Source organism: Rhipicephalus sanguineus, chromosome 10 (assembly GCF_013339695.2).
Source record: "Rhipicephalus sanguineus isolate Rsan-2018 chromosome 10, BIME_Rsan_1.4, whole genome shotgun sequence".
Taxonomy (NCBI): Eukaryota; Metazoa; Arthropoda; class Arachnida; order Ixodida; family Ixodidae; genus Rhipicephalus; species Rhipicephalus sanguineus.
Window position 1 is genome coordinate 1053937 of NC_051185.1, and position 23725 is coordinate 1077661.

General features: G+C 48.5%; 1 protein-coding gene across 1 annotated transcript in view; it reads right to left on the minus strand.

The window, feature by feature from the left end:
- Positions 1 to 22649, minus strand: part of LOC119372692 (uncharacterized) — a 96932-nt gene extending 74283 nt beyond the window's left edge. The window contains exons 1-2 of the mRNA XM_037643141.2: positions 22400 to 22649; positions 22124 to 22245 (exon numbers count right to left, since the gene is read on the minus strand). Coding sequence (XP_037499069.1) covers positions 22124 to 22245; positions 22400 to 22496 — 219 coding nt within the window. The 5' untranslated portion in view covers positions 22497 to 22649. The remainder of the gene's footprint in view (positions 1 to 22123; positions 22246 to 22399) is intronic.
- Between the last annotated feature and the right edge of the window lie 1076 nt (positions 22650 to 23725).

Here is a 23725-nt window from a genome sequence, read left to right on the forward strand (position 1 = left end):
GTCTACGCGAAGCTGAGGCCAAAGGGGTGTGTTGCCTCTGCCGGGGGCCCTAAAAGGTCCAAGCACCCGGCATCGGCTCAACCCCCAGGATCCCCTTTTCCCGGACACGGCAAAGCCACACACGGCGAGGTGTGGGAGGGGGTAGAAACCCCCCCGTTATATCTGCTTCCAGCAGAGCCTGCCTGACCCCACAATACGCCCAAAAAATTTGACTTCTAATTGTGCAAAATGACATTTGCTTACGTTAAGCATCAACTCTTCCTTCGCCAGTGATGTAAGCACCTTGTCCAAATGTTCGAGGTGCTCCTCCCAATTCTCAGAGTATATCGCCCCCGCTTCTGGAGCCCTTGGAACCATGGCCATATAGTCCTTCAATGCTTTTCTGGTCATGAAACTCCGCCCGCAGTTTCATACAGGGACACAGGCGGCCGCTAGGGTCACGGCGGTCAACACGGGGGCATTCGTGCGTGCGCGCTGTGCTCAGCTGAATGCTGTTCCGGTTCAAGGCAATGGTTTATCTTGCACCAAACCGCAATAATTCAACTACCACTCATACTTCACCTGACATACAATGCAGTTGTTGCATACGCGTGTAAAAAACTTACTTTCGCGCACTTATTTTATATATATCAAGTCGTGCCGACGCAGTGATATTAGCTGTATATGTTGTTCTAGCGAGGTTCCTTACTCACGCAGTGGAGCACAAGAGTATTTATTCAGGCACGGGATATTTACTTAGACTTGTAACACTGCACAAGCCTTAATAACCGACCAACTCGCAAACTGAAGTCTTGCAGCGGGAGTTGAGCCAGCGCCGATCGCACTATTTACTATCAGGCCGTCTACGCCGCGGGAGCTTGACACAGCCGCATTACAAAAAAGAAAAGCTTTACATACCTGTGTTTAGAGCTTGTAAAAGCTAACTTCACTCCGCTGCAGCTTGCCTCACAGAGCTTCGGCAACACTTGAAATCGGGAGTGACATAGCTTTCGCAAGGCAACGTCTGTGTGCCACGTGAATACCCGCTGGTCTCTAGGACCCAACCTAGCCTTAACTTCGAGCATGTAACCACGTTTTGTGCATTTTCTACAAGTAACTTTTGACAACTTCATGTTACGTGGACATTAAACGAGCGAAAGTGTGTCGCACTTTACATTGTGCAGCATCGCAAGGGCACTCAGGTATCTCCAATCTTTGCGCTAGTGGCACCTTCACACATCACAACGTGCGTTACTGTGACAGCTTAGACGGACTATGTCTGCAACACGTGATTCAATGATTTTCTTAAATAAAGAATGCACAGGGGAGACTTGACTAACTGAAAGAAAACCGTCTTTCACTAATCTAGAGAAAATAAACACGTGTCACAAGCAGAGCTCTGTTGCGCTTTCGAATTATTCAGAACATCAAAAACATAATAAGGGGCAAAATACCCAAAAATGTGTCAAGCTGAGGAAACACGAACACCCAATGCGTCCATACTTTACTATAATTGCTTATTTCAATGCATATGTTTGAGAGCATCACACTGTCGAGCCACTAATTTACAGCAAACAAAGCAAAAATGCTACGATTGAAAGAGAAAAATGGAAAAACTTTTATTCGAAAAATACCTCAGAGAACAGAAAGCTATGACCGACATTCTCCTAGCGTATAAAAACTCTCTGCAAGGCCAGTACATGAAGGGAGCAAGCTATTGGAAAAAACAAAGCAATCTCTGAAGTACAGTATAAAAGATAATTGCTTAGTTGACATTCAGTCGATAAAAATAGAAAAAAAAGTTTTTTTTAACAAAGGCAAACAAGGAAACAATTTAATAAGCTGTAAAGAACCTAAAAAACTAGCAAGCTGCGAAAGAAACAGTGCTGGCCGGCAACTTTGCCTTCTCGCATTGAAAGAACACATTTTCTCCATTCACTATGAAGTCGCCCGTTCGAATAACGCTGGTGGCATCAAAATGTTTCTCCCACACTCTAACGTGTTCAGAATCGAAGGTAAATCTGCCAGCTTCCTCTCGTGACATTGCACGTTTCCATTTATCCTTCTCATCACCATCCCTCGGCAAACTAAGCAACGACACCTTTCCGCTCGTACCTATGTAGCCGGATTGACAACGCGGTACACAGCAAGTCTTCGGCATCGTCACTCACGCACACTGCATACACCATCCGTGTCCTCACACACATTTCTCACAGCCATCAGTCGCACAAATTTAGAAAAACAACAAAAACTGAACACCAATGCAGCGAAGCTCTCCTCAATGCCCCCAGCACGCTCCTAGTGCCGCTGCGCGGCAGCTGCGGTGACTTAGCAAGCTCTACCCATAGCGTTACGAAGGAGTTTCGTGACCAGAACAGCATTGAAGGACTCTGGTCATATAGAACTCTCGTACATGTAAGATCCATCTGGCGAGACGTGCCGCCGGGTCTTTGATGTTCATTAACCAACAACGCGAGTGGTGATCCATGATGATGCTGAAAGGTCTGTTGTAGATGTATGGTTGAAATTTGGATGTGGTCCACACTGTGGGATGCCGTGTCGATGGAAGGACGCATCCCAACATAAAACATAACGACTGTTTATTAGCGTAGTAGCAGCAGCGAGGCGAGCATACCGACGCTGCGCTCGAACGGTTAGCGATGGAATGATAACTTCCGAGCTTGGCAGCTTGGGTTTATAGCCACCGTCGGTGACGTAAGCCTCCGGTGACGCTGCGGTGGCGCTGTCCCTTATCGGAGGCGTGGCGCAGTATGCAGCCGTCTCATGCCGGGCTAGCTAGTGACGAGGTGGAGGCTGCGCCGGTTTGTGCGCAGTGTGTCGCCACAACACAATTGCCAGGCATTCCCTCTTGGTTGTAGAACAGTTTACTTCTGCTTTCAATAAGGAACGGCTGGCACAAGTGATCACCCGTTCTTGGCCATTCTGTTTTTGCACAAGGACAGCGCCCAGGCCAGTACTGCTGGCATCATCAGTGTGGATCTCGGCTTCGGTGTTATCATCGAAGTGCGCAAGAACAGGTGGTCCTTGTAGGCGACGTTGCAGCTCATGAACGTTTTTTCGCTGTGATTCTTTCCATACAAACAGAAAGTTAACTTCAAAAGCCACTCGCCTCGCTGGCAGTGTAGCAGTAGACAGCTGCCGCCAAGGGAGTTGGAGACAAGAACTTTCATCTGCTGGCACCTTGAAGGAATGACCGCTCCGACATCATTTGACAGAGACGTTTAATGCGTTTTCTCTTCCGCCCTGCACAGTCTATGTACACGTGGTTTTATCACCTTGTCTAACACGAAACACAGTTACAGCCCAATCAGGACGCATAAATGTCTCTCTCTTGAGTATCCGGTTGGCTGTGTCAAAAATGTCCGGCCCGGATTCCTCTTAGCCAATCCCTAGATGTACTATCGCCTCTCCCACATCGATGGTTCAACGCCGCCGCTTAAATTCCTTACACCTCGGGCCCCGGAATACTCGGCGTCAGATGCTGACCAGTCATAGAAAGGCACCTCAGAGTCTGTGCCTGCAGCACTAAGCCACCATCAACACAACTGACCGGTACATCAATGCAACCGCTGTCGCTGGTTTTGGTTGTCCCAGAGGATGCGGCAGGTGCCCCTTCAACCCTTGCACTATTCGTCGCTCGTACCTCTGACGTACGCACTGACAAAGCATACATCCTCCCCTTTACCTCGCTTTCCCTTTAGGCGTTATCGTTGGGAGTCACCAACCACGACATTGCACCGGCATTAGCGTTTAGACAACCCTTGTGTTCAATTTCCAGGTTATACTTCTGTAGCATCAATGCTCAGCATGTCAGTCTTGTACTTTGCAGAGTGGTTAGTCAGGAATTTGAGCAGGTTGTGGTCAGTTATCACCTTGACTTTATCCCCAAATAACCAAGCCTCCAACTTTTCCAGTGCCCAAATGATCGCATAAGCTTCCTTTTCTATTATGACCCAACGATCTGAGCCGGGCTAAGCTTCTTGCTCAGGAAAGCAATAGGGTGCTCCTTGCCCTCGACATCCTTCCGTGTCAGGCACGCACCAACAGCGTAATCGGATGCGTCTGTGGTGAGGATAAATTTCTTTCCCGGATCTGGGGCCTGCAACGCAGACGCCTGCACTAGACAGTTTTTCACCTTGTCAAAGGCTCCCTGCACCTCTGTACTCCAAGGTAATTCTGTGGTATACGTCGGTCAGTCAAGTTGGTCAGAGGCAAAGTGACTATGGAGTACTCGGACACGTAGTCCCTATAAAAGTTGGCTAGCCCTAGGAAACTACAAAGTTGTCCCTTTGTTTTGGGAGCCGGAATCTCCTTTATTGCCCGAACCTTCTCTGGATTGGCTCCGTGCCTGCCTGAGCCCATAATATGCCCCAAGAATTTGACTTCTTGTTGTGCAAAACGACATTTGCTTACATTAAGCATCAAATCTTCCTGCGCCAGTGATGCAAGCACCTTGTCCAAATGTTCGAGGTGCTCCTCCCAATTCTCAGAGTATATCGCCAAATTGCCAATGTATGCGGAGCTAGTATAGCATTGATGACCCTCTGATAGGTGCTGGCAGCATTCTTTAACCCAAATGGCATCACTTTCCATGTGTACTGGCCTGAAAGAGTGGTAAAAGCAGTACAAACCTGTGCGTCCTCATCGAGAGGTATTTGCCAGTAGCCCCTGAACATATCTAGCAGAGTTATGTACTTGGCCCTGGCTACCTCGTATAACAGATCAGTTGGAATGCTCATGAAAAATACGTCTGCCTCTGCTATTTCATTCAGTCCCCTGTGATTGCAGCAGATGCAGATGCTGCCATCCTTCTTTGATACGCACACCATTAGATACACGTGCAGACTTTCAATTGGGTATATCAATCCCCACTGCAGGAGCTCATTCACCTGCCTTTCTACTTCGTGCACCAGTGCCACCGGCACCCTGTAGGGGCATAGATGTCTCGGTTGCCCCCCTGCTTCAACTTTTATTTTGTGGATTCCCACTTCGCAGATGCCGGGTTTGTTTGCGAATACCCTCAAATGCCTCGCGATTAAGTCTCGCAGCTGTGCTCTCTGTGTGAGCTTCAAATGTACTACTTCATCTAGCTGCAGTGTTGCCTGCACCTCTGTCCCGCACGGTGGGACCGGAACATTCCCAAATTCTTAATCGCCCTCGAACATCGCTCCTACTGCACTTACTTGGGTGTGGTATCACCAAAGCTTGTTAGCGTGAATGGTTCTGTGCGAACTGTCATCGAGCTCAACTAAATAACTGCACGCTATCCCAGTGACCGGTCCCTTTCATTTTGCCATTAGCTTCCCCTCTCCTTCCTTCTCCAGCCATAGTATTTGGTCCCCTGCGACAAACTCTTTGTCTGTAGCCCTTAAGTTATAGCATCCTACGTACTCCCTCTGAGTGGCTTCCCTCTGTCGGGCGACTCCCTCACTGGCTTCTTCCAAACTACTTCAAAACCTCACAAGATATTCCACTGCCAGTATACCCAATGATTCCGGAACTACCCAGTCTCCCAACCAAGTCTTTTCGAGAATGGATAGGGGCCCGTTCGGCACTCGCCCATACATGAGCTCGAACGGCGACCGCCCTGGAGACACATGAGGAACCTCACGATATGCCCATAACAAAAACGAAATCATCCTATCCCACTCGCGTTTTTTTTTCGCTATGTGAGAAAGCATCCTTTTTGAATGTGCCATTCCAGCGCTCCACTAAGCCGTTACTTGGCAGGTGATCAGGTGTGGAAAACCTGGGTGTGGCTCCCAGTCTTTGCAACATCTCCTGCGTCAATCTTGACGTAAAGTTGGTGGCCTGGTCTGAGCAAATCGTCTCCGGCACCCCATGCTGAGCAAATATCTGCAGTAGCGCGTCACATGCAGCCTTTGCCGTTAGTGATCAGAGGCATACTACTTCTGGCCATCGAATGTGTAAATCTACGACGCAAAGAGTGTAGCAGTGACCCCTAGCTGAAGGGGGTTCCAGAGAGCCTATGCAGTCCATGTTTACTGTCTGAAACGGTGCACTGGGCCTGGCCAGGGGCGTTACTGGAACCCTACCTATCTGTCTCGTCGTAGATTTCACCTGGCATTCATGACCCGATCTACAGTAATCCTTCACATCCCGCGACACCTGCAGCCAGTATAATGAGCTTTTCACCCGCTGTAGTGTTTTCCGCTCTTCTAAATCACCAGCCCACGGTGAATCATGAGCCTTTTTCAGCTTCTTTGTGCCTGTGTGATGGTAGCACTAGCTGTGTGCTCATGCGACTCGCGATGTGTTCCTGGCATAGGTCAGTGAACTCACTCAGCAGTCGACTCACTCACACTCAGATTGAGCCATGATTCTGAGTCCGAGTGAGTCCGGCTGAGTTATATTTTAGTGAGTCTGAGTGTAGCCAGCTGACAAAAATGTTCATGAGTCTGAATCCAAGTGGGTCCACTTGAGAAAAATTTGGGTGAGTCAGAGTCCGAGTGAGTCCACTTGAGGAAAATTTTGGTGAGTCTGAGTCCAAGTGAGTCCAGTTGACGAAAATGTTTGTCATTTTCGGAGCAGACGGCAAAATATTCCAAACGACTCCTGGAGAAGCATTATTTAAGAATCTCATAAGTATTAATGCTTATTTTAAACATATTGCACATACAATTATCACTGCGAATTGCACAAAAAACAAATACTTAAGCAGGTGGGTGGTCACCGAACACTAAGTAAGATGAGCTATATACTTAAATTTTCGGGGACTTGTAGCAGAAATGATATAAAACCGATAAAGCTGAGCCCCAAGTTATAAAAGAAACTACAATCACATACAACAGTTTATAATCAGTAATGGAGCAAAGCAATCTGTTATTTTCATATTTCCCCAAAATAGCCTGCATTTAAAATTTCAAAAATTAAAAATTAAAGAAACAAGAAACTAAGTGCAAAAATGAGGTCGGAGCTAACAAAGTGATAAATGTGATCAGTCACACATCACAGTCATCCATCAGTAAGACATCGAACTAATCTCGCACGCATTTTACCAAAATAGTATGCCTGTCAGGTATAAATATACAGCTAAATCGGATATAGGTATATTAACAATGCCCCTACTTGTGGCATTGTCAATATGTTAGTATGGAGCTAGTATAGAAACTTCATACTAGTATACTATACATACTATACTCGTGGACAACTTTTCTTGGCAATGAAGGAAAGTCTACGGGGGCGGAGCTACTGCGAAGTAGTTCGGTTGGGCGCACGTTTCAAAATTAGTTTCAGTTTGTGAACCTTCTGTTGCAAATTGTGTAGAAGACAAGGGGTGACGCCATCATCATTAAGATAGCATCAGTATGTTCGAATAAAGAAGAGGTCAACGGGGGCTTCACCATGGGGACGGTGGCTTGTCCTTTTCTCTACATTATGGTGCCGTGAAACCCGGGAAAGGGCCTTCGGAGGTGAGAGTGAGCGGACTTTACGAATTCTCGACCGCATCTGTAGCCTGGAGGCCTTTTGTAAAGCTGTCGTTCAGTGAAGCTGATGTGCGATGCCTAACCATCCCCGAGACCCAGATCGTCAACAATGTCAGCCCGACAACTAACTGATCTTCGTCGTGCGACACTTGTGTGATGGATGCCACGTCGACTTCGCCTCGCAACACTGCCGGCCAGTGATTTGTTACGTTTCCGACAGTGGACCGGATCATGGAGGCCCTATTCGAAAGGCGGAATCAAGTACGGAAGGCCGTCATGCAAGCCATCGCAAGCATCGAAAGCCTTTTACGTGTGGAGCGCCCATCAGTAAGTGAGTTGAGGAATATTCACCAAATTTTGACTGACCAGTACGAGCTTCTCAGAGGAATTGATAACGAGGTAGAAGACGCAGTTGACATTGATCGTTTGGAAGCGGAGATAAAGGAAGCCGATGTTTATGTGCGCCAGATCATTCTAGCAAAGGTCAGAGCAGAATATAAGATCGCGGACACATTGAAAGCTCGGCAGGTTCACTTGGAATCAGTAAGGCAACAAATCAAAGCAGAAGTACAGGGCAAAATACTCTGTCTGTCTACGTCACCACCATCTAGCCAATGCGTATTGAACAGCAATCTTGTCGCGCAGAAGCCAGGCGAGTCAGCCTCCCAACCAATAGCTGAACGTACTGAACGCCGAAAAATGAGCACTTCGACTACAGAAAATACCCTTCGAGAAACCCACACAGAAGGAAAACCTCAGCTTCTAAAGACTTCTTGCATGCCTTCGCAATCCTTGTCAACGTGCAATACCCAAGAAGCTAATGACAAGACAGCTGCAATAACACAGGCGTGCATGGTGGAAGAGATTTCTATGATCGAAAAGCGGGAAGCCTTGGTGAATCTAAAAGGTCGTCAACGAGATATTAAGGATGCATGCGAGCCAAGGACGACAGATTCAGATGTTAAGTCCACAGCGCCGTGCTTACAAGTGCTTGGCGGAAGCAAATCAAGGCCAGTTCATACACCGAAAAGAAATAGAAAGAAGACCATCACGTCACAAAGGCAAGCCTCTTGTACTGCTTATAGCTCTGGCTCTTCGAAAAAGTTGCAGACGGCAACATCGAAGGCAATGCGGATGAGACAGCTTAGTTCAGCTAAGATGCTAAATACCGAGACAGCATCAAAGACACGAATGAGACAGCCCAGACCAAGACAGATGAAGAAGCCTGATGCTTCCAAGGCGAATGCAGCCAAGACGAAGAAATCAAGAAACAGCTACACCAGAACCTCGTGGAAGTGTCTGCATAATGGATGTTCATGCCAACGAAAACCGCTCATCGTGAGCACAAGTTCACCAAAGGCGACGCGTTGGAACAAGCGTCGGAAGCACCGCTGGAAGATCAGGTGCAGGAGAAAACCCAGATGATCCCACCTGGATTGACTTGGACTGTATACAAATACCGATGAACAAGTAGTGTCTGCTTAGAGCCCGTGTGTGTTATAGTGTTCATCGTCAGACATCATTTGGGGGCGCGGAGGATGTTTCAAATTGTGTAGAAGACAAGGGGTGACGCCATCATCATTAAGATAGCATCAGTATGTTCGAATAAAGAAGAGGTCAACGGGGGGCTTCACCATGGGGACGGCAGCTTGTCCTTTTCTCTACATTATGATTCGGTGAATATTTCTCAACTCACTTACTGAGGGGCGCAACCAAGTACCGCCGAAGACACAAGTTCCAGGGATACCTTCAGGCAGCAACAGTCGAAGATTAGCCGAGCGCTATCTGCAATCGCAATTCAGAAAGTTCCAGGAACAGCCCGAACTCCTGAAGCAGTATGACGCGGCAATCAAAGCGGATTTTAAGGAAGAACGGGCAAAGCGTGTTGAAGAACCACAGCCACAAGAAAATGCACATGATACGCCTCACCGTGCAGTCCTCCGCCAAGATGCTATCGCGACAGAGCTTCGTGCTTTGTTTGACGCTTCACTGTGCATGCTGGTTCATCCCTACCAGAACTATGTCCTCTGATGAGCAGACAGATGTCTTTCCGGTGCGATGATAGATGCTGCATCCCAGTCAGTATTTATCTGCCCGTCTGCTTTTAGAATCATTTTACATTCAGTCGACTAACCGCATGATAAACAGGACAAAGGGCAATCTACCAGAGATATACACATGCACGTTGCTCCACCTGACCCATAAATAGCCACATGCCCACGCTGACATCTTCATTGTGATCAAGGGACCCGTACGAGCCCCGAAATGTCCATGCCTTTTTGTTTTTATTTTAAAATTGGCGAGTGCATGTTTATTGCACAAGTATGTTCCCTCCCCAGACGAAGGTTCGTCAACCAGCCTTCACCGACAACTGAAGACCGCCTTGACGACCCGCCTCAATAGAGCCACCTGGGTTGACGCCTTGCCACTGGTGCTCTTAGGTTTATGAGCTGTCATCCGGGCAAACCTGCAGTGCTCAACAGCAGAGCTGGTGTATGGCACTTCTCTATGGCTTCCGGGAGACTTCTTCACGTCAACAAAGCTACCAGACCAGCCACAACAATTCCTACAACGCCTCCTCGACTGCGTTCAAGACCTCCGGCCCACTCCACCCAGACCTTCCGAACACAAGACAATATTTGTCCACCCTGACCTGGCCACTGCAACACATGTTTTCGTGCGCCACGACGCCATCAGACCACCTTCGACACCAGCCTACGACGCACCATTCCGCGTCCTTTTAACCGCACCCCCAAAACTGCCACTCTTCTTCAGAACGGCCGTGAAGAGACAGTCAGCTTGGACCGACTGAAGCCAGCGTACCTGGATGAGAGGCCACAGAAAGTCTCTCATCTACGCCTGACCTTCCGTTGGACTACCACAAACGGCATGTGATCAGCCAGATTAGATTGCCATCTAATCTGGCTGATGCATCTTGCACGGCCGTTGCATGTGCACAAAACAGATTTTCTTGTAGCAGGGGACGCTCTCCTGCAGTCCAATAGGCAGCATCCACACCTCCATTAGTTGCTTTCTTCAGTTTCCCACACGTGGGCTCGAGAGCTACCCCGTGCAGCTCCTACATAACCAGGTCGAGAAGAGCGACAAAACAATGTTATGGCGACCTGTAATGCAAGCTCCACATCCTCACCTCAAGAGAGATATTCTTTAACTTCACGAGGCCTCTGACCTTGCCAGGGCTGTGGGGCGTCGACGGGGAAACCACAAAGGCCAAGGCCAGGGTCACAGCAGAAGCAGCGGTGGTATACATGGCCGACTAAGCCACAGTGAAAACACAGTGGACAGTTGTCAGATATTCTCCAGACTTCATGCTTTCTCGGGGGAGGCCGTTGGTAACCAACAGGGTGGGTGGCTGGCTGGGAAGTAGTCGTGCTGCAAACTGCGACATAGGTGGTTGCACTTGACAACACAGTACTGAGGCGTAGGATACTTGCAGCGCTGTTGGGCTTCAAGGAAGCTCTGCGTTAGACAAGGCTGGCAAAGCTTCACGAATAACGTGCTGGACTTGTTGCCTAATCATATCGTTTAGCGCTGCGACCTGGGGCTGCGATGCAGGGAACAACTTTTGAAGCTCCTCTTGCACGACCGCTCGGATGGTGTCCCGAAGACTATCTGCACCTAATTCGGTGGCAGAAACCGAAGACATGCAGGACATCCATACCGTCTTCTTCGCACATCGAGCGTCTTTTCGATGTTGACAGCCTCTATAATGAAGTCCTCAACGTTGCTCAGCGGGTTTCACATAAGTGCAGGAAAAATTTCTTCCTTGATACCTTGGAGCAGGTATCTCAGCATTTTGTCCTCTGGAATCGTGGGATCCAGCCTGTTAATAAGACTTTTCATCTCTTCTACAAATATTGTCACACTTTTGTTACAGTGCTGGAGCCTTGACTGAAGTAGCACTTCAGCTCTCTTCTTCCACAGAACGCCAGTGAAGGTGTGCAGGAGGCTGCTGTTCAATACGTCCCACGACGCGAGCAAGGACTCGTTTAAAATGAGAAGCATTTCTTAGCGAACCTTAGGCACTTTGAGCGTTTCTTTCTTTCTTTCTTTCTGTCTGTCTGTGTCTGTCTGTCTGTCTGTCTGTCTGTCTGTCTGTCTGTCTGTCTATCTCTCTATCTATCTATCTATCTATCTATCTATCTATCTATCTATCTATCTATCTATCTATCTATCTATCTATCTATCTATCTATCTAGCCACCTACGTCTGGGTGTTCTCATGATCACCCCCTTAAATTGGTGGTGTAGACCAAAATTCGCATGGGAGGGTAAGAGGATTTGACGAATATGACTGTCGGGTCATGACATGAATAACGTAAAAATCCTGTCGCATACGTCGTCAAACCCTTTCCTCCAGATACGTGTGGCACATACCCGTTTACCATGGGCTGCGGTGTGCGGGTATGCACCCCTGGTGATTGACAGTTTATACCCAGGAACGGCAATAACAGACATTGGTAACCTAAATGGGAGAGCGTTAAGAAAAACCGACATCCATCCGCCTACGCATGCACCACAGGTGATTGACAGTTTATGTCTGCCCAGCAACGGCGAGAGCAGACATTGGTAATTTAAATGCGAGAGCGTTAAAAAACTTATATTGGTAGCGTTGACCCGACGAATGGAAAGAATGAAAATTAGGATCCCAGCAGAAATCGAACCCAACCATTCTGCGTGGCAATCAGGTATTCTACCACAGAGCCACGCCAGACCTACAAACTGGTTTGGAAAAACAGCCTATGCAGGCGTAATGTCGGTGCAACGTCAATTGTGGTTGTGGTGCTCGCTATCTAATTTTGCAAGACAGCAATACACACTATATGATACTCCTACGATACGGGCATCATATCAGATTAACGTCGGTGGTTCCAGCGTTCGCTCCGCTTTTAAAGCAGTCTGATAAACATTACATTTGTATTGCTATGATTCAGCAAGCTATATTGAAGCACTGCTCGACCCTGGAGGAATGCATTAACGAAAGTTACATATGATATTCACATCATCGCGCTGTAAAGTGCACTTAGTCTGCCTGAACAACGCAGTGTCCTCTTCATTTCTTACAAGGCTGGGCGATGGCCTCATGCTGACCGAGGATCATGCCAGATTGATTGACAGCCGCATTGTAGACTAGGCTACGTAGGCCACATATGCCCAGGTAGACTACGAATACGACAAGCACCATCTACTGATGTTCGTCTATGGAGCACTATCCAAGCCTACCAGCCTCGACGGCCTATATCGACAGACAATTTGTCGACGAAATGACAGAGACATTCACAATTTCCAACAGCTGTACTATACCTCATACTTCACTACACATGGACCCCTCGTCACTGCAATCACGACCGGATCCAATAACAAGTCATGACCAGCCGCTGGGGCTCATTGATCACGGTGATGACCTTGCTCAATAACTGTCAAGAACCTCTTCCACACATGCACACGGGTTCATGAAACGTGCGTGCATTCTCCATTATAAGGGACAAGTATAAGCACTACATATCAGCTTACTCCTTCTGGTTTTGGTAATACCCACGTTGCCATTGGCAGCGTTACCCAACTGTAAGACACTGGTTATATAACACATATGCGGCTCTTCAACATATATGTGTGCATATAAAATTCATACAAATCTTTAGCGTCATTTTGTAATGGTTCGCTCAGTAAAAAAATTACGCCACAGTCACCTTCCCGCCGCATGCTTCGCATAACATCGACTTCCATGGTACGTGGGATCTGTCGAATTTTTTTTTAAGCCAAGCACATGCAGACCCTTCTGGGGCGAAGTATACGTGCCACAGTTTGGCTTCTTCATTCCACTGGTTGTGTGTTGCCACAAGCTCAAACTTCTCAAACCAGACCTCCAGGTCGTCACACGGCACACCATGGAAAGTCGGAGGTTCTCGTGGCTGCTGCAGTAGAAAGGCACCTGGTGTTGAAGGCTGATTCACTGCAGCTGTGACAGTGTCCGGCTTTGCTTGGGTATTCTCCAGCACCAGTCCACACTCTGGTGGCAGTCCCTTGTTTTGGTGACTTCTCAGCTCTTCTTTGTCACTCTCTGGATTCTGACTAAGGCTTGAGGAAGCAGACTTATAATAATATCTGGGGTTTAACGTCCCAAGAGGAAGCAGACTTGGACATACCCAGCACCTCCACATGTCACATACGGCACGTGCGTGTAGTTGTTGGTCAACGCAGGAACAATTTATTCAGAGTGAACTTGTGCCCCCAGAACGAAAAACAGACAGTTGGATGGTTTCACTGCAAGCGTGCCTGTTGTGGCGAGCGACCGTCTACGGAAAATAATGATCCACGTTCACCACCAGCTGCTCGTTTTTAAGAGAGTGGCGTGCACGTCATCATTTAAGGATGCTACCCTGAGCACACATGAAAAACACAAGAAAAAGTGATAGCCCTTATCGCATAATAAACCACTTAACGATACGCATGCGGCAATACAGGTACTGCAGATTGGGCAAGTTGGTGCATTATAATATCGTATTGGTATAACGCAGCTCAGTTTGAGCATGAAGAAAAAAGAGGTGTAGGCTTATGCCACAGGAGCAAAGTAAAGACACGCCTGAACAATAATCGATGCCAGCCAGGAATGTGAGCCGTGGCTTCACGTGCCACAGCCTAGCACCTTCTTTATTTTCTTTTTTCGCCATCGCGCGCTCTCCGGTTTGCACGCCACCTGAACGAGGGCGCTACAGGGCCCCCCGTGTAGACTGGAAGTCGGAATGTGACATGCCGTTTGTGGTAGTCCAACGGAAGGTCAGGCGTAGATGAGAGGCTTTCTATGGCGGTCTCCAGGTACGCCGGCTTCAGTCGGTCCAAGCTGACTGTCTCTTCACGGCCGTTCTGAAGAAGAATGGCAGTTTTGGGGGTGCAGTTAAAAGGACGCGGAATGGTCCGTCGTAGGCTGGTGTCAAAGGTGGTCTGACCGCGTCGTGGCGCACGAAAACATGCGTTGCAGTGGCCAGATCAGGGTGGACGAATATTGTCTTGTGTTCGGAAGGTCTGGGTGGAGTGGGCCGGAGGTCTTGAACACAGTCGAGGAGGCATTGTAGGAATTGTTGTGGCTGGTCTGGTAGCTTTGTTGACGTGAAGAAGTCTCCCGGAAGCCGTAGAGAAGTGCCATACACCAGCTCTGCTGTTGAGCACTGCAGGTCTGCCCGGATGACAGCTCGTAAACCTAAGAGCACCAGTGGCAAGGCGTCAACCCAGGTGGCTCTATTTCGAGGCGGGTCGTCAAGGCGGTCTTCAGTTGTCGGTGAAGGCGTTCCACCATGCCGTTGGCGCAGGGATGATAAGCCATGGTACGGCAATGTCTGGCTCCGAGGATGCCATTAAGGAGAGCAAACAGCGAGGACTCAAACTGACGTCCACGGTCGGTTGTCACGGTGCCAGGACAGCCGAAATGGGATACCCACGTAGAAATGAAAGCGCAGGCAAATGTCTCGGCGGTGATATCTTGAATTGGAACAGCCTCTGGCTAGCGTGTGAAATTATCGACCATGGTCAGTATATAACGGTACCCCTGAGACTGGTAGAGGGCCCATAATGTCTAGATGAACATGGTCGAAACGACGGCCGGGTGGAAGAAAAGGTTGGGGAGGCGTCTTAGTATGACAGGAGACCTTTGTCATCTGGCAGGGCAGGCACATGCGCGTCCAAGCGCGCACATCACCATTGATTCCGGGCCAGACATAGCGCTGGGTGAGAAGACACTGAGTAGCCCGAATGCTGGGGTGACAGATGTCATGTAAGGAGTGGAAAACTGTGCGTCGTAATGAAGCGGGAACGAAAGGGCGGGGAAGGTCAGCTGAGACATCGCACTACAAGGGCTCAGATGATAATGGATGAGGCACCAGGCGTAGTCGGAGAGAACGGGGGTTCTCCCGAAAAGCGGCAAGCTCTCTATCATTTTGCTGTGCTGAGGAGAATGAGGCCCAGTCGATGGTTGGAGATGGAGAGTCAACCGCGGCTATATGAGAAAAAGCATCTGCAGCGGTGTTGTCAGCTCCTTTCACGTGGCGGATATCAGTCATGAACTCCGATACATAAGCAAGATGGCGGAGTTCACAGGGCACGTACTTGGATGAGTTAGTGCGGAAAACATACGCCAGTGGCTTATGGTCAGTCAGCACGTAAAATGAGCATCCTTCCAGAAAATGCCAAAAGTGCTGTATTGCAGCGTAGATGGCTAGTAATTTCCGGCCGAAGACGCTGTAGCAGGTCTCAGGAGGAAGTAGCTTCCGAGAGTAAAGCGACAAGGGTCTCCACTCGGAGTTAATGCACTGCTGTAAGACTGCTCCGACGGACACGCTGGACGCGTCCACCATCAACCGAGTAGGGGTGTTGCTGCGCGGATGAATAAGAAGCACGGCGTTAGCGACCACTTGCTTGGCAGCAGTAAAGGCCTGGGCCTCTGACGACCAAGGAATGGCGGAGGACGGGCCGGCGGTTGACCGAAGGAGGTCGGTGAGCGGTCGTAGCAGCTCGGCACAGTGTGGTACGAAGCGCCTGTAAAAATTCACAAGCCTCAGAAATTGGCGTAATTGGTGCAGTGTTGTAGGCTGAGGATAATCTTGGATTGCTTTAACGTGGGACCGGAGAGGGCGTATTCCTTTGGATGATATGTGATGGTCCAAGAACTCGAGCTCAGATGCGCCGAAAGTACACTTCGAGGCGTTCACAACGAGGCCGTACTGCTGTAGACGTTGGAACAGAGCGCGAAGAGGTGCTCATGATCTTCGGGCGTGCGGCTGGCGATGAGGACATCGTCAAGGTACGCAAACGCAGTAGGGAGGCCCCGTGTGATCTCAGAAATGAACCGCTGGAAAGTTTGAGCCGAATTGCGGAGTTCAAAAGGCATCCGCACGTATTCAAACAACCCAAAGGGCATCGTGATGGCAGTCTTAGGTATATCGGCGGGCTCGACAGGAATCTGGTGGTACGCCTTAACAAGGTCCACTTTGCTGAAAATTGTGCAGCCGTCGAGGCGCGATGTAAAATCCTGGATGTGAGGTGGGGGATAGCTGTCGTGGACAGTCTTGGCGTTCAACGCTTGATAGTCCCGCCAGTCACTGCTGCATTTGGCGCTTTGGCACCAAATGTAGCGGGGAAGCCCAAGCGCTTGACAACAGGCGTATAATGCCGAGCTGCTGCATGTGGTCAAACTCCCGTTTAGCAATAGCTAGACAGTCTCCAAACAGGCGGCGTGGTCGAGGGGCTGCCGGTGGACCCCGGGCGACGATGTGGTGTGTCACCGAACGTTTAGGCGGCTGAGTGAGGTTGCACGGTTTTGTTAACTCTGGGAAACTCGCCAAGATTTTTTCGAACGGTGAGGAAGGTATCAGCATGCAGATGGCCATTGGAGCGATGTCGGACAGGACTCCCGAGATGGAGAGACGAGTCTGACCGTCTACGAGGCAGCGCCGCTGCACACTGACATCCAAATCGAAGTATGAGAGGAAGTCCGAGCCGATGATCGGTTGAACCACGTCTGCGATGACAAAAACCCACCGGAAAATGCGGCGAAGGCCGAAATCGAGGGTGAGGGATCGGAGTCCATACGTCGCTATAGACGAGACGTTAGCAGCACGAAGCACTTGCCCCTATGACTTTGAACGATCAGCCTTAGTCGTGGCAGGTGTTTCCCTGCCACGAACATCGAGATGTACACTTTGTGACTCGGTGTCGGAAACGCCGGTGGTACCAGCAGAGAGGTGGAGGGCTGGTACTCAAGCATCTCGTGTGCGTGGAAGAGCTCGACGACCGGAACGAGGCGAACGAGTCTCCTGCAGGGGGCTCTGGAGTGCGGCAATGGAGGCGGCGAGTTCGTCGATGCGGGCCTCAAGGCACGGAATCGCTGTGTCTGCTGGTGGTAAGACAGCGTTGACAGATGGGGAGTTCGCTTCATGAACCTGATCGGCGAGCTCCGCCAGGCGGTCGAGGTTGACATCGCCGGCCGCCGCGAGAATGAGGTGGATTGGCTGAAAAAGGCGTTGGAGGAAGAGCTCGCGAAGCAACGCTGAGTGGGCAGAGACGTCGTGTTCCCCAAGAAGCTGTTGCATTCGGCGCAGTAGTTGGGAGGGGCGCCTGTCGCCAAGGTCCCCCTCTGCAAGGAGCTGCTGTAGGCGGATGCGTTCCAAAGGCATGAATCGCTCCAGCACCTTGGTTTTAAGGTGCTGATATGGCGTAGTGTCCGAGGGGTCGGAGAGGACGTTGGAGAGCTCACTGGCAACATCGGGAGGAAGGACTGAGGCTACGTGGTAGTAGCGTGTCGTTTCCGAGGCAATGCGGTACAGGGAGAATTGCGCCTCGACCTGGTGTAACCAAACTTGCGGGTCCTGTGGCCAGAAATATGGGAGACGCAGTTGCAAGGCCGAGTCGTCCTGCAGACGTGAGGCTTGTTCAGTTGAGGGTGCATTAGAGTCAGTCATTGTCTTCGTCCTAGGTCACCACTTGTAGGCTTATGCCACAGGAGCGAAGGAAAGACACGCCTGAACGATAATCGATGCCAGCCAGGAACGTGAGCCGTGGCTTCACGTGCCACAGCCTAGCACGTTCTTTATTTTCTTCTCTCGCCATCACACGTTCTCCGGTTTGCGCGCCACACGAACAAGGGCGCTACAGAGGCAACAGCGAAGAAGGAAACACAGGCGACAGGATGAGCGCTAAACTTCCAACTTTTGTTTATTGCATGACCCTACAGCACATTATATGGCTCACCTCACCGCACTAAGACAGGGTATGTCCGAAAAGTAATGTCAATGAATCGATCAAAAATGATGTATTGATCAGATCAGCACAACACAAAGGGACGGCGTGCAAACACGGACACGGACACAAGAGAGAGGTCAAGACACCACAAACTCCAACCAACAGATCAAAAAAAGCACAATGGCGGAAAAAGAAACAAGGCACAAAAACCTATCTGCGCATGCCCAAGCAATAGGCGAACCTATCAATGAGAGATAACTATCAATGAGAACATGAGAGATACCTGACTTCTCTGATAATTCTCTGATAATCTAAGTTAAGACTTCTCTGATAATCTAAGATAATTGACTTCTCTCTTGTGTCTGTGTTTGCATGCCCTGCTGTGTCTGTGTTTGCATCCCCATGAACACTTACCAACTAGCTCAGCTCTCTGTTATTTTAAACAATTCAAGGTTTCACTATAGGCTCCTCCTGCGGTGATACATCGCTTCCAGTGAGATTTCCAGGCATTGAAGGCATCACAGTAGGTTTCCTCCGGAATGTGCTTTAAAGCCTTGGTGCAAGCCTCTTTCACTTTGTCAATTGTTCCGAAATAATATCATTTCATGAGGGTTTTCAAGCACAGAAAGAAAAGGAAGTCTGCAGGGGCCATGTCAGGACTGTAGGGCAGCTGGTAAACCCTTGGCACCTTTGAAACGACAAGGAGGTGGGTCAAGACAAATGCAGTGTGGACTGGCTCATTGCCATCGGGGATGGTCATTGACGGCCGTCCAGCACGGGCTTCGTCGCTGACCTTTTTACAACCTCCTATAAAGGCCTTATGCGGCCGGCACACTTGACGTCATCATGAACAATTAACACCAAAGGTCCTTATCATAGGAAAATTTTCCTCTTCAGGCTTGTAAAGTTTCACATAAATCTTGATGGCAATCCTTTGTTTCCAACGAGCGCTGCATTGTGGCTTGCACAGGAAGTGAAAGTCTCTTCACACTTTTGAGATGGTAGCACACGACAGAGCGACCACACTTCCGTAAGCTAACATCCCCCTCCACCAATACCAAGTGGTCCTAGCCTGTTGTGAGGTATAGACACTTTACAATTTAATCATTGACAATACTTTTCGGACAAACCCTGTATGCACAACTATGAGGTTTCTAAAATAGAACCAGCCAACCTTGAGGATATGAAGCAACGCGAGAGAATCTCTCTCGACAGAATTCCCAGACAGATGCTTCTATTTCCTGTACACTCCATGAAAGAGCACCTTCATCTGTACATCACATTGTACAGAAAGCAACATCTTGTGAAAATTCTGTGTCGTCATCACAAATGATATTACTTTGGTGGAATGCCCAAACAGGCCAACCAAATGAAACATTCAAATAAACCATCTTTGGTCATTTATGCTTGTATAATAATATCTGGGGTTTAACGTCCCAACATTTATGCTTGTAACATGACCCAATACTGCTAAACATAGTATGAAATCCAGAGTTCCTAATCCTAGGCCAGCACTTTTTACTACAAATGGGACTGCAGCTGGTATGTAACAGCGTTGCGCTAGAATGCCAAAAAGTAGTAAGCTACAAATCCCTCATTTATTTTAGCTGTCAAGCCAATAGCACGTAAGAATAACTCCTGAGAGTGGCCCCCCACCATGTCACAATACTAGCACGGCTAAACAAAACTCAGCACTGTCACAAAAGCGTGGCTTTATTCTTTCAATGAAGCTAATGTAATGTGAATAGATATGAAAAGATTGCTTCCGGAGGTAACTGCACAGGCGGAGCACCAGGCTAGCGTTTAACAGCATCTTAAAATCGATGGCGACGTAGTTGGCGATGGCTAGCCTCTGCCTTCAAACCTGTAAGAAAAAGTTAACGCTGGCTGCTGCCTATGCTGAGCGTCGAGGTTTCTTAGCGAGGAAAAATAGCACGCACATTTAAAATTGGCCACTGCAATCATTGTAACACATCACCAGCGGACACTGCGATTACTGAAGACTTCCGGCGCCCCTGACGCAGTTTTGTTTTTGGGCGAGTAAATCTTCAGGTTTTCTTGAGCTGCAGTGCTTTAGATGACCTTTTCTTTGTTTTAGACTGATACATCCCCTTCACCGGGCTACAAGCTTGGTATTGACAATAACTGCCAAACTTTGCTAAATAAGAAGTTAATTAGCGAATTTCAGTTAACCAGCTAGCATGCCCTTGACACTTCCTGGCATCAGCCGCAGCTAGCACTTTCTTTCTGAAGAGGTATTCCTTTTTTTTTTTTAAAGAGTTTATTTTTAAGAATTTCCGAAAGTATTCGCTGAAACACCCTGTATATGATATTTGGCGCAATTCTGGCGCTGTGTGTGTGATAACACACACAGCTTATCAAGAAGTTGGGGTAGGTAAGTGGCTTGTGGTCAGTAAGGACCTGAAATTCTACAACTTCCAGGAAATGTCAGATGGTGGCATACATGGTGGACAGCAGTTTTCTCCCAAAAGTACTGTATCAGCGTAGCAGTGTTTTTTTGCTTGTGGTCAGCGTCCTCGTCTTTTATTCAATAATTCTTTCTGACTAGACGGATGTCCGTTGAAGCCTTGATTTCATGTAGCAGGGTCTCAGTAGTGCTGTAGTGGCTGTGAGCAGGCCATAATGCGCATGCAAGACCCAGAAGTGAGTGCTCCCACGAAATGGTTGCTCCTTGCCATCTCCAATGAGCCAACCAAAGCCTCCCGCAAGATCAAGACCGCCTTGGGAAACGCTGCACACCTTGCATACCCTAGGCCCAGCATCCTGCAGTGTGTGATGGCGAATGCCTCTGACACAGCCACTGGTGCCATCTTACAGCAGCTCGTTGGTGGAATCCCGCGTCCAACTTTGTTTATCTCGAGGAAGCCTGCTTGTGGCCGCTACAAATGTATCTGCACAGCTGAAATCACAAATGTTTGTGCACACACTTTATGCACTTAGAAGCTGACTTTGTTGTGCTCATTCTTAACAGTTCTCAGACAACAATGAACCGGCGATTCCAAATGCGCGTCGGCATATACAGATAGTGACATCATTGGGCTAAGCGTCCTCTTATACCAACAAGTTCACACCTGCATAGCATATCCAATGCAACATTACCCACCAGTTTTCTTGTAATGGCTCGATGAAACTGGTAAAACAAAACATCTTTGCACAATAACAAGCTGGCCACAGCCCAAGAACCACAAGTATGAGAACTGGTGCCGATTTAAATTGAACCTTGACAGCATGTCCTTTGGCTCTTAGCATTAAAATACACAGTTGATAAAATAGCTTTCCACAAGTGCTGAAAGAAAATTTCGTCCCACAACCAACAGGTTAACTCCAATGTTCCGCCAAAGTAAATATGCCAGGAATTATTGGAGCAGGGCTATTTTTAATCGGGATTAACCATATATGTTAACAGCAGGAAATTAAGTACTCATTACCATTATAATGCCAAGATTAATTACTATCCAAGATGAACTGATGCTGATATCCTGATGCGTGCGAACCTCGGGTATGCGATTTTTGCGGCCTCCGCGCATTCCCCGTCTGGATATAATACAAACATCTGTCACCAAATGATGTATTTCAATACATCATTTTGTGATGCCAAATGTGCAGCCAAATGTGTAGCTAGCTCATTCTGCAGAAACCCGCATTTATGAAGGCGCTAAACGTATCCTTGGAACACGGGGTCTCGCTGCAGCCAACGTATCGACAAGCGGAGTTGTCTTTTTCAGGGCTGCAACAGAATAGCCAAATGCCTTGGAGAAGACAACTCTGCTTGCGGTAACGTTGGCTCCAGCGACAACTCCTGCTCCAAGGATTTTTCATCGCTTCAAGATTCCATCTTCCCCTGAAAATTATCTGAATACCTGAGCAAATCCAAGCAATTCAAGAACAGCGTCAGCCACATACCAAAGCCGCCATGTCATACATAGTGTCGAGGTGGTCCCATATTGTCTGTGAAGAGATGTCTTTGTTAAGAGATGCGCTGAACTTCTCGTGGATGCAAGCCATTTGGAAGTACCTGTTGACGCCTGCGCGAGGAAAGACAGCGGTGGTAACGGAACAAATCGTCACCTTGCTTGACAACGGAGGGCTACTTTCAAAGCACCGAAACGTGTCGCAGAGCAATATAAGGGCGATAGTGTTTTTCGTTAAAGCTAGTAACACTGGAACCACACCGCTTACCTACTGGTTTATGGCCTTTCATTGCGTGAAATAACTGCACTTCCGTATCGACATTCCAATCCAAAGTTTCCGCTGGCTTTTCGTAAACAGAATCCATGTACGAGCGCCAGACGACAGAAGGTTTGCCGCGGGGCGCGTTTTTATTCGCACGTACTATGTAACACCATGAACCAAAGCGGCAGGCAGATACCCGCGTGCGCGGTTCCTCAAACACTGCCAAAGAATACCTACACGAAATCTCGAGAGGGGAAACTGCGCCTTTGTACAGAGCAACAAGAATAAGAGTAGCGGTGGCGTTGTAAACTAAAGTATATGTCCGAGAGATGACGCTGCGGGGTGAGTGACTCTAAAGCATGCTCTAGAGTCACTGTATATGCTACCTTTAACAATGCTACCTTTAGCATATACAGTGACTCTAAGTCATAGAGTGCTCTAAGTGACTCTAGACAATGCCTCCTCCAGAAATACAGTGTACTAGAATGGGGCAGTGGGCTCACTGCCGTATCCCTGCGCCGCGCCGCCATGGCCCTCTCCGCGTCGACAGCCTGGGCGCCCGCCAGGGGCGCTGCCGCCAGTTTCTCCTACTGGAAGTATAGTGAGCTGCTACATGTAATCACGAAAGAAATGGAAATAGAGAAGAAAACTATTTGTTGGAAAGGAAAGAAAAAGCCAAAAAGTTGGTGGAACAAAGAAATCCGGGAAGCGATCGAGATGCGACGTCAGGCATCACGGGAGCACAGACAGGCAAAAAAGGAGAAGCGGCCACAGGACGAAGTCAACCAAATATGGGAAATATATTTAGAGCAAAAATCCATTGTGCAGAAATTAGTCGAGGCAAAAATTAAAGGTGAAAGTGAACGCTGGATGACAGAGATTCGCGAAAAGAAGAAGGCCGCGCCTAGGATTTTTTGGAGCCACCTAAAAGCGCTGGGTAGGAAGTCTGTCACAATGCAACAACATATGGTAGATGAAGGAGGAAATAAATTGGAAGGATATGAAGCGCTAGGTTACATCCGAAAAATAACAGCCGATTCGTTTAAAAAGGTCCCCCAGGGGAATCCCCCGGTGAGTAAAACTACGCAAAGGAGTGCAACCGAAGAAGATGTAGTACTAGAGAATTTCAATTGGAAGAAGGCCGAAGGAAAAATTCCTAAGCGCACTACTCCGGGCTTAGATGGGGTTCCCGTCAGCCTCATTAACGAACTCGGACATAACACTAAAGAAGCACTGCTGAAAGCCGTAGAAAAGTGCTTACAGGAGAGGGAAATACCAGACAGTTGGAGAAAAAGTAGAATGAACTTAATCTATAAAGGCAAGGGAGAAAAG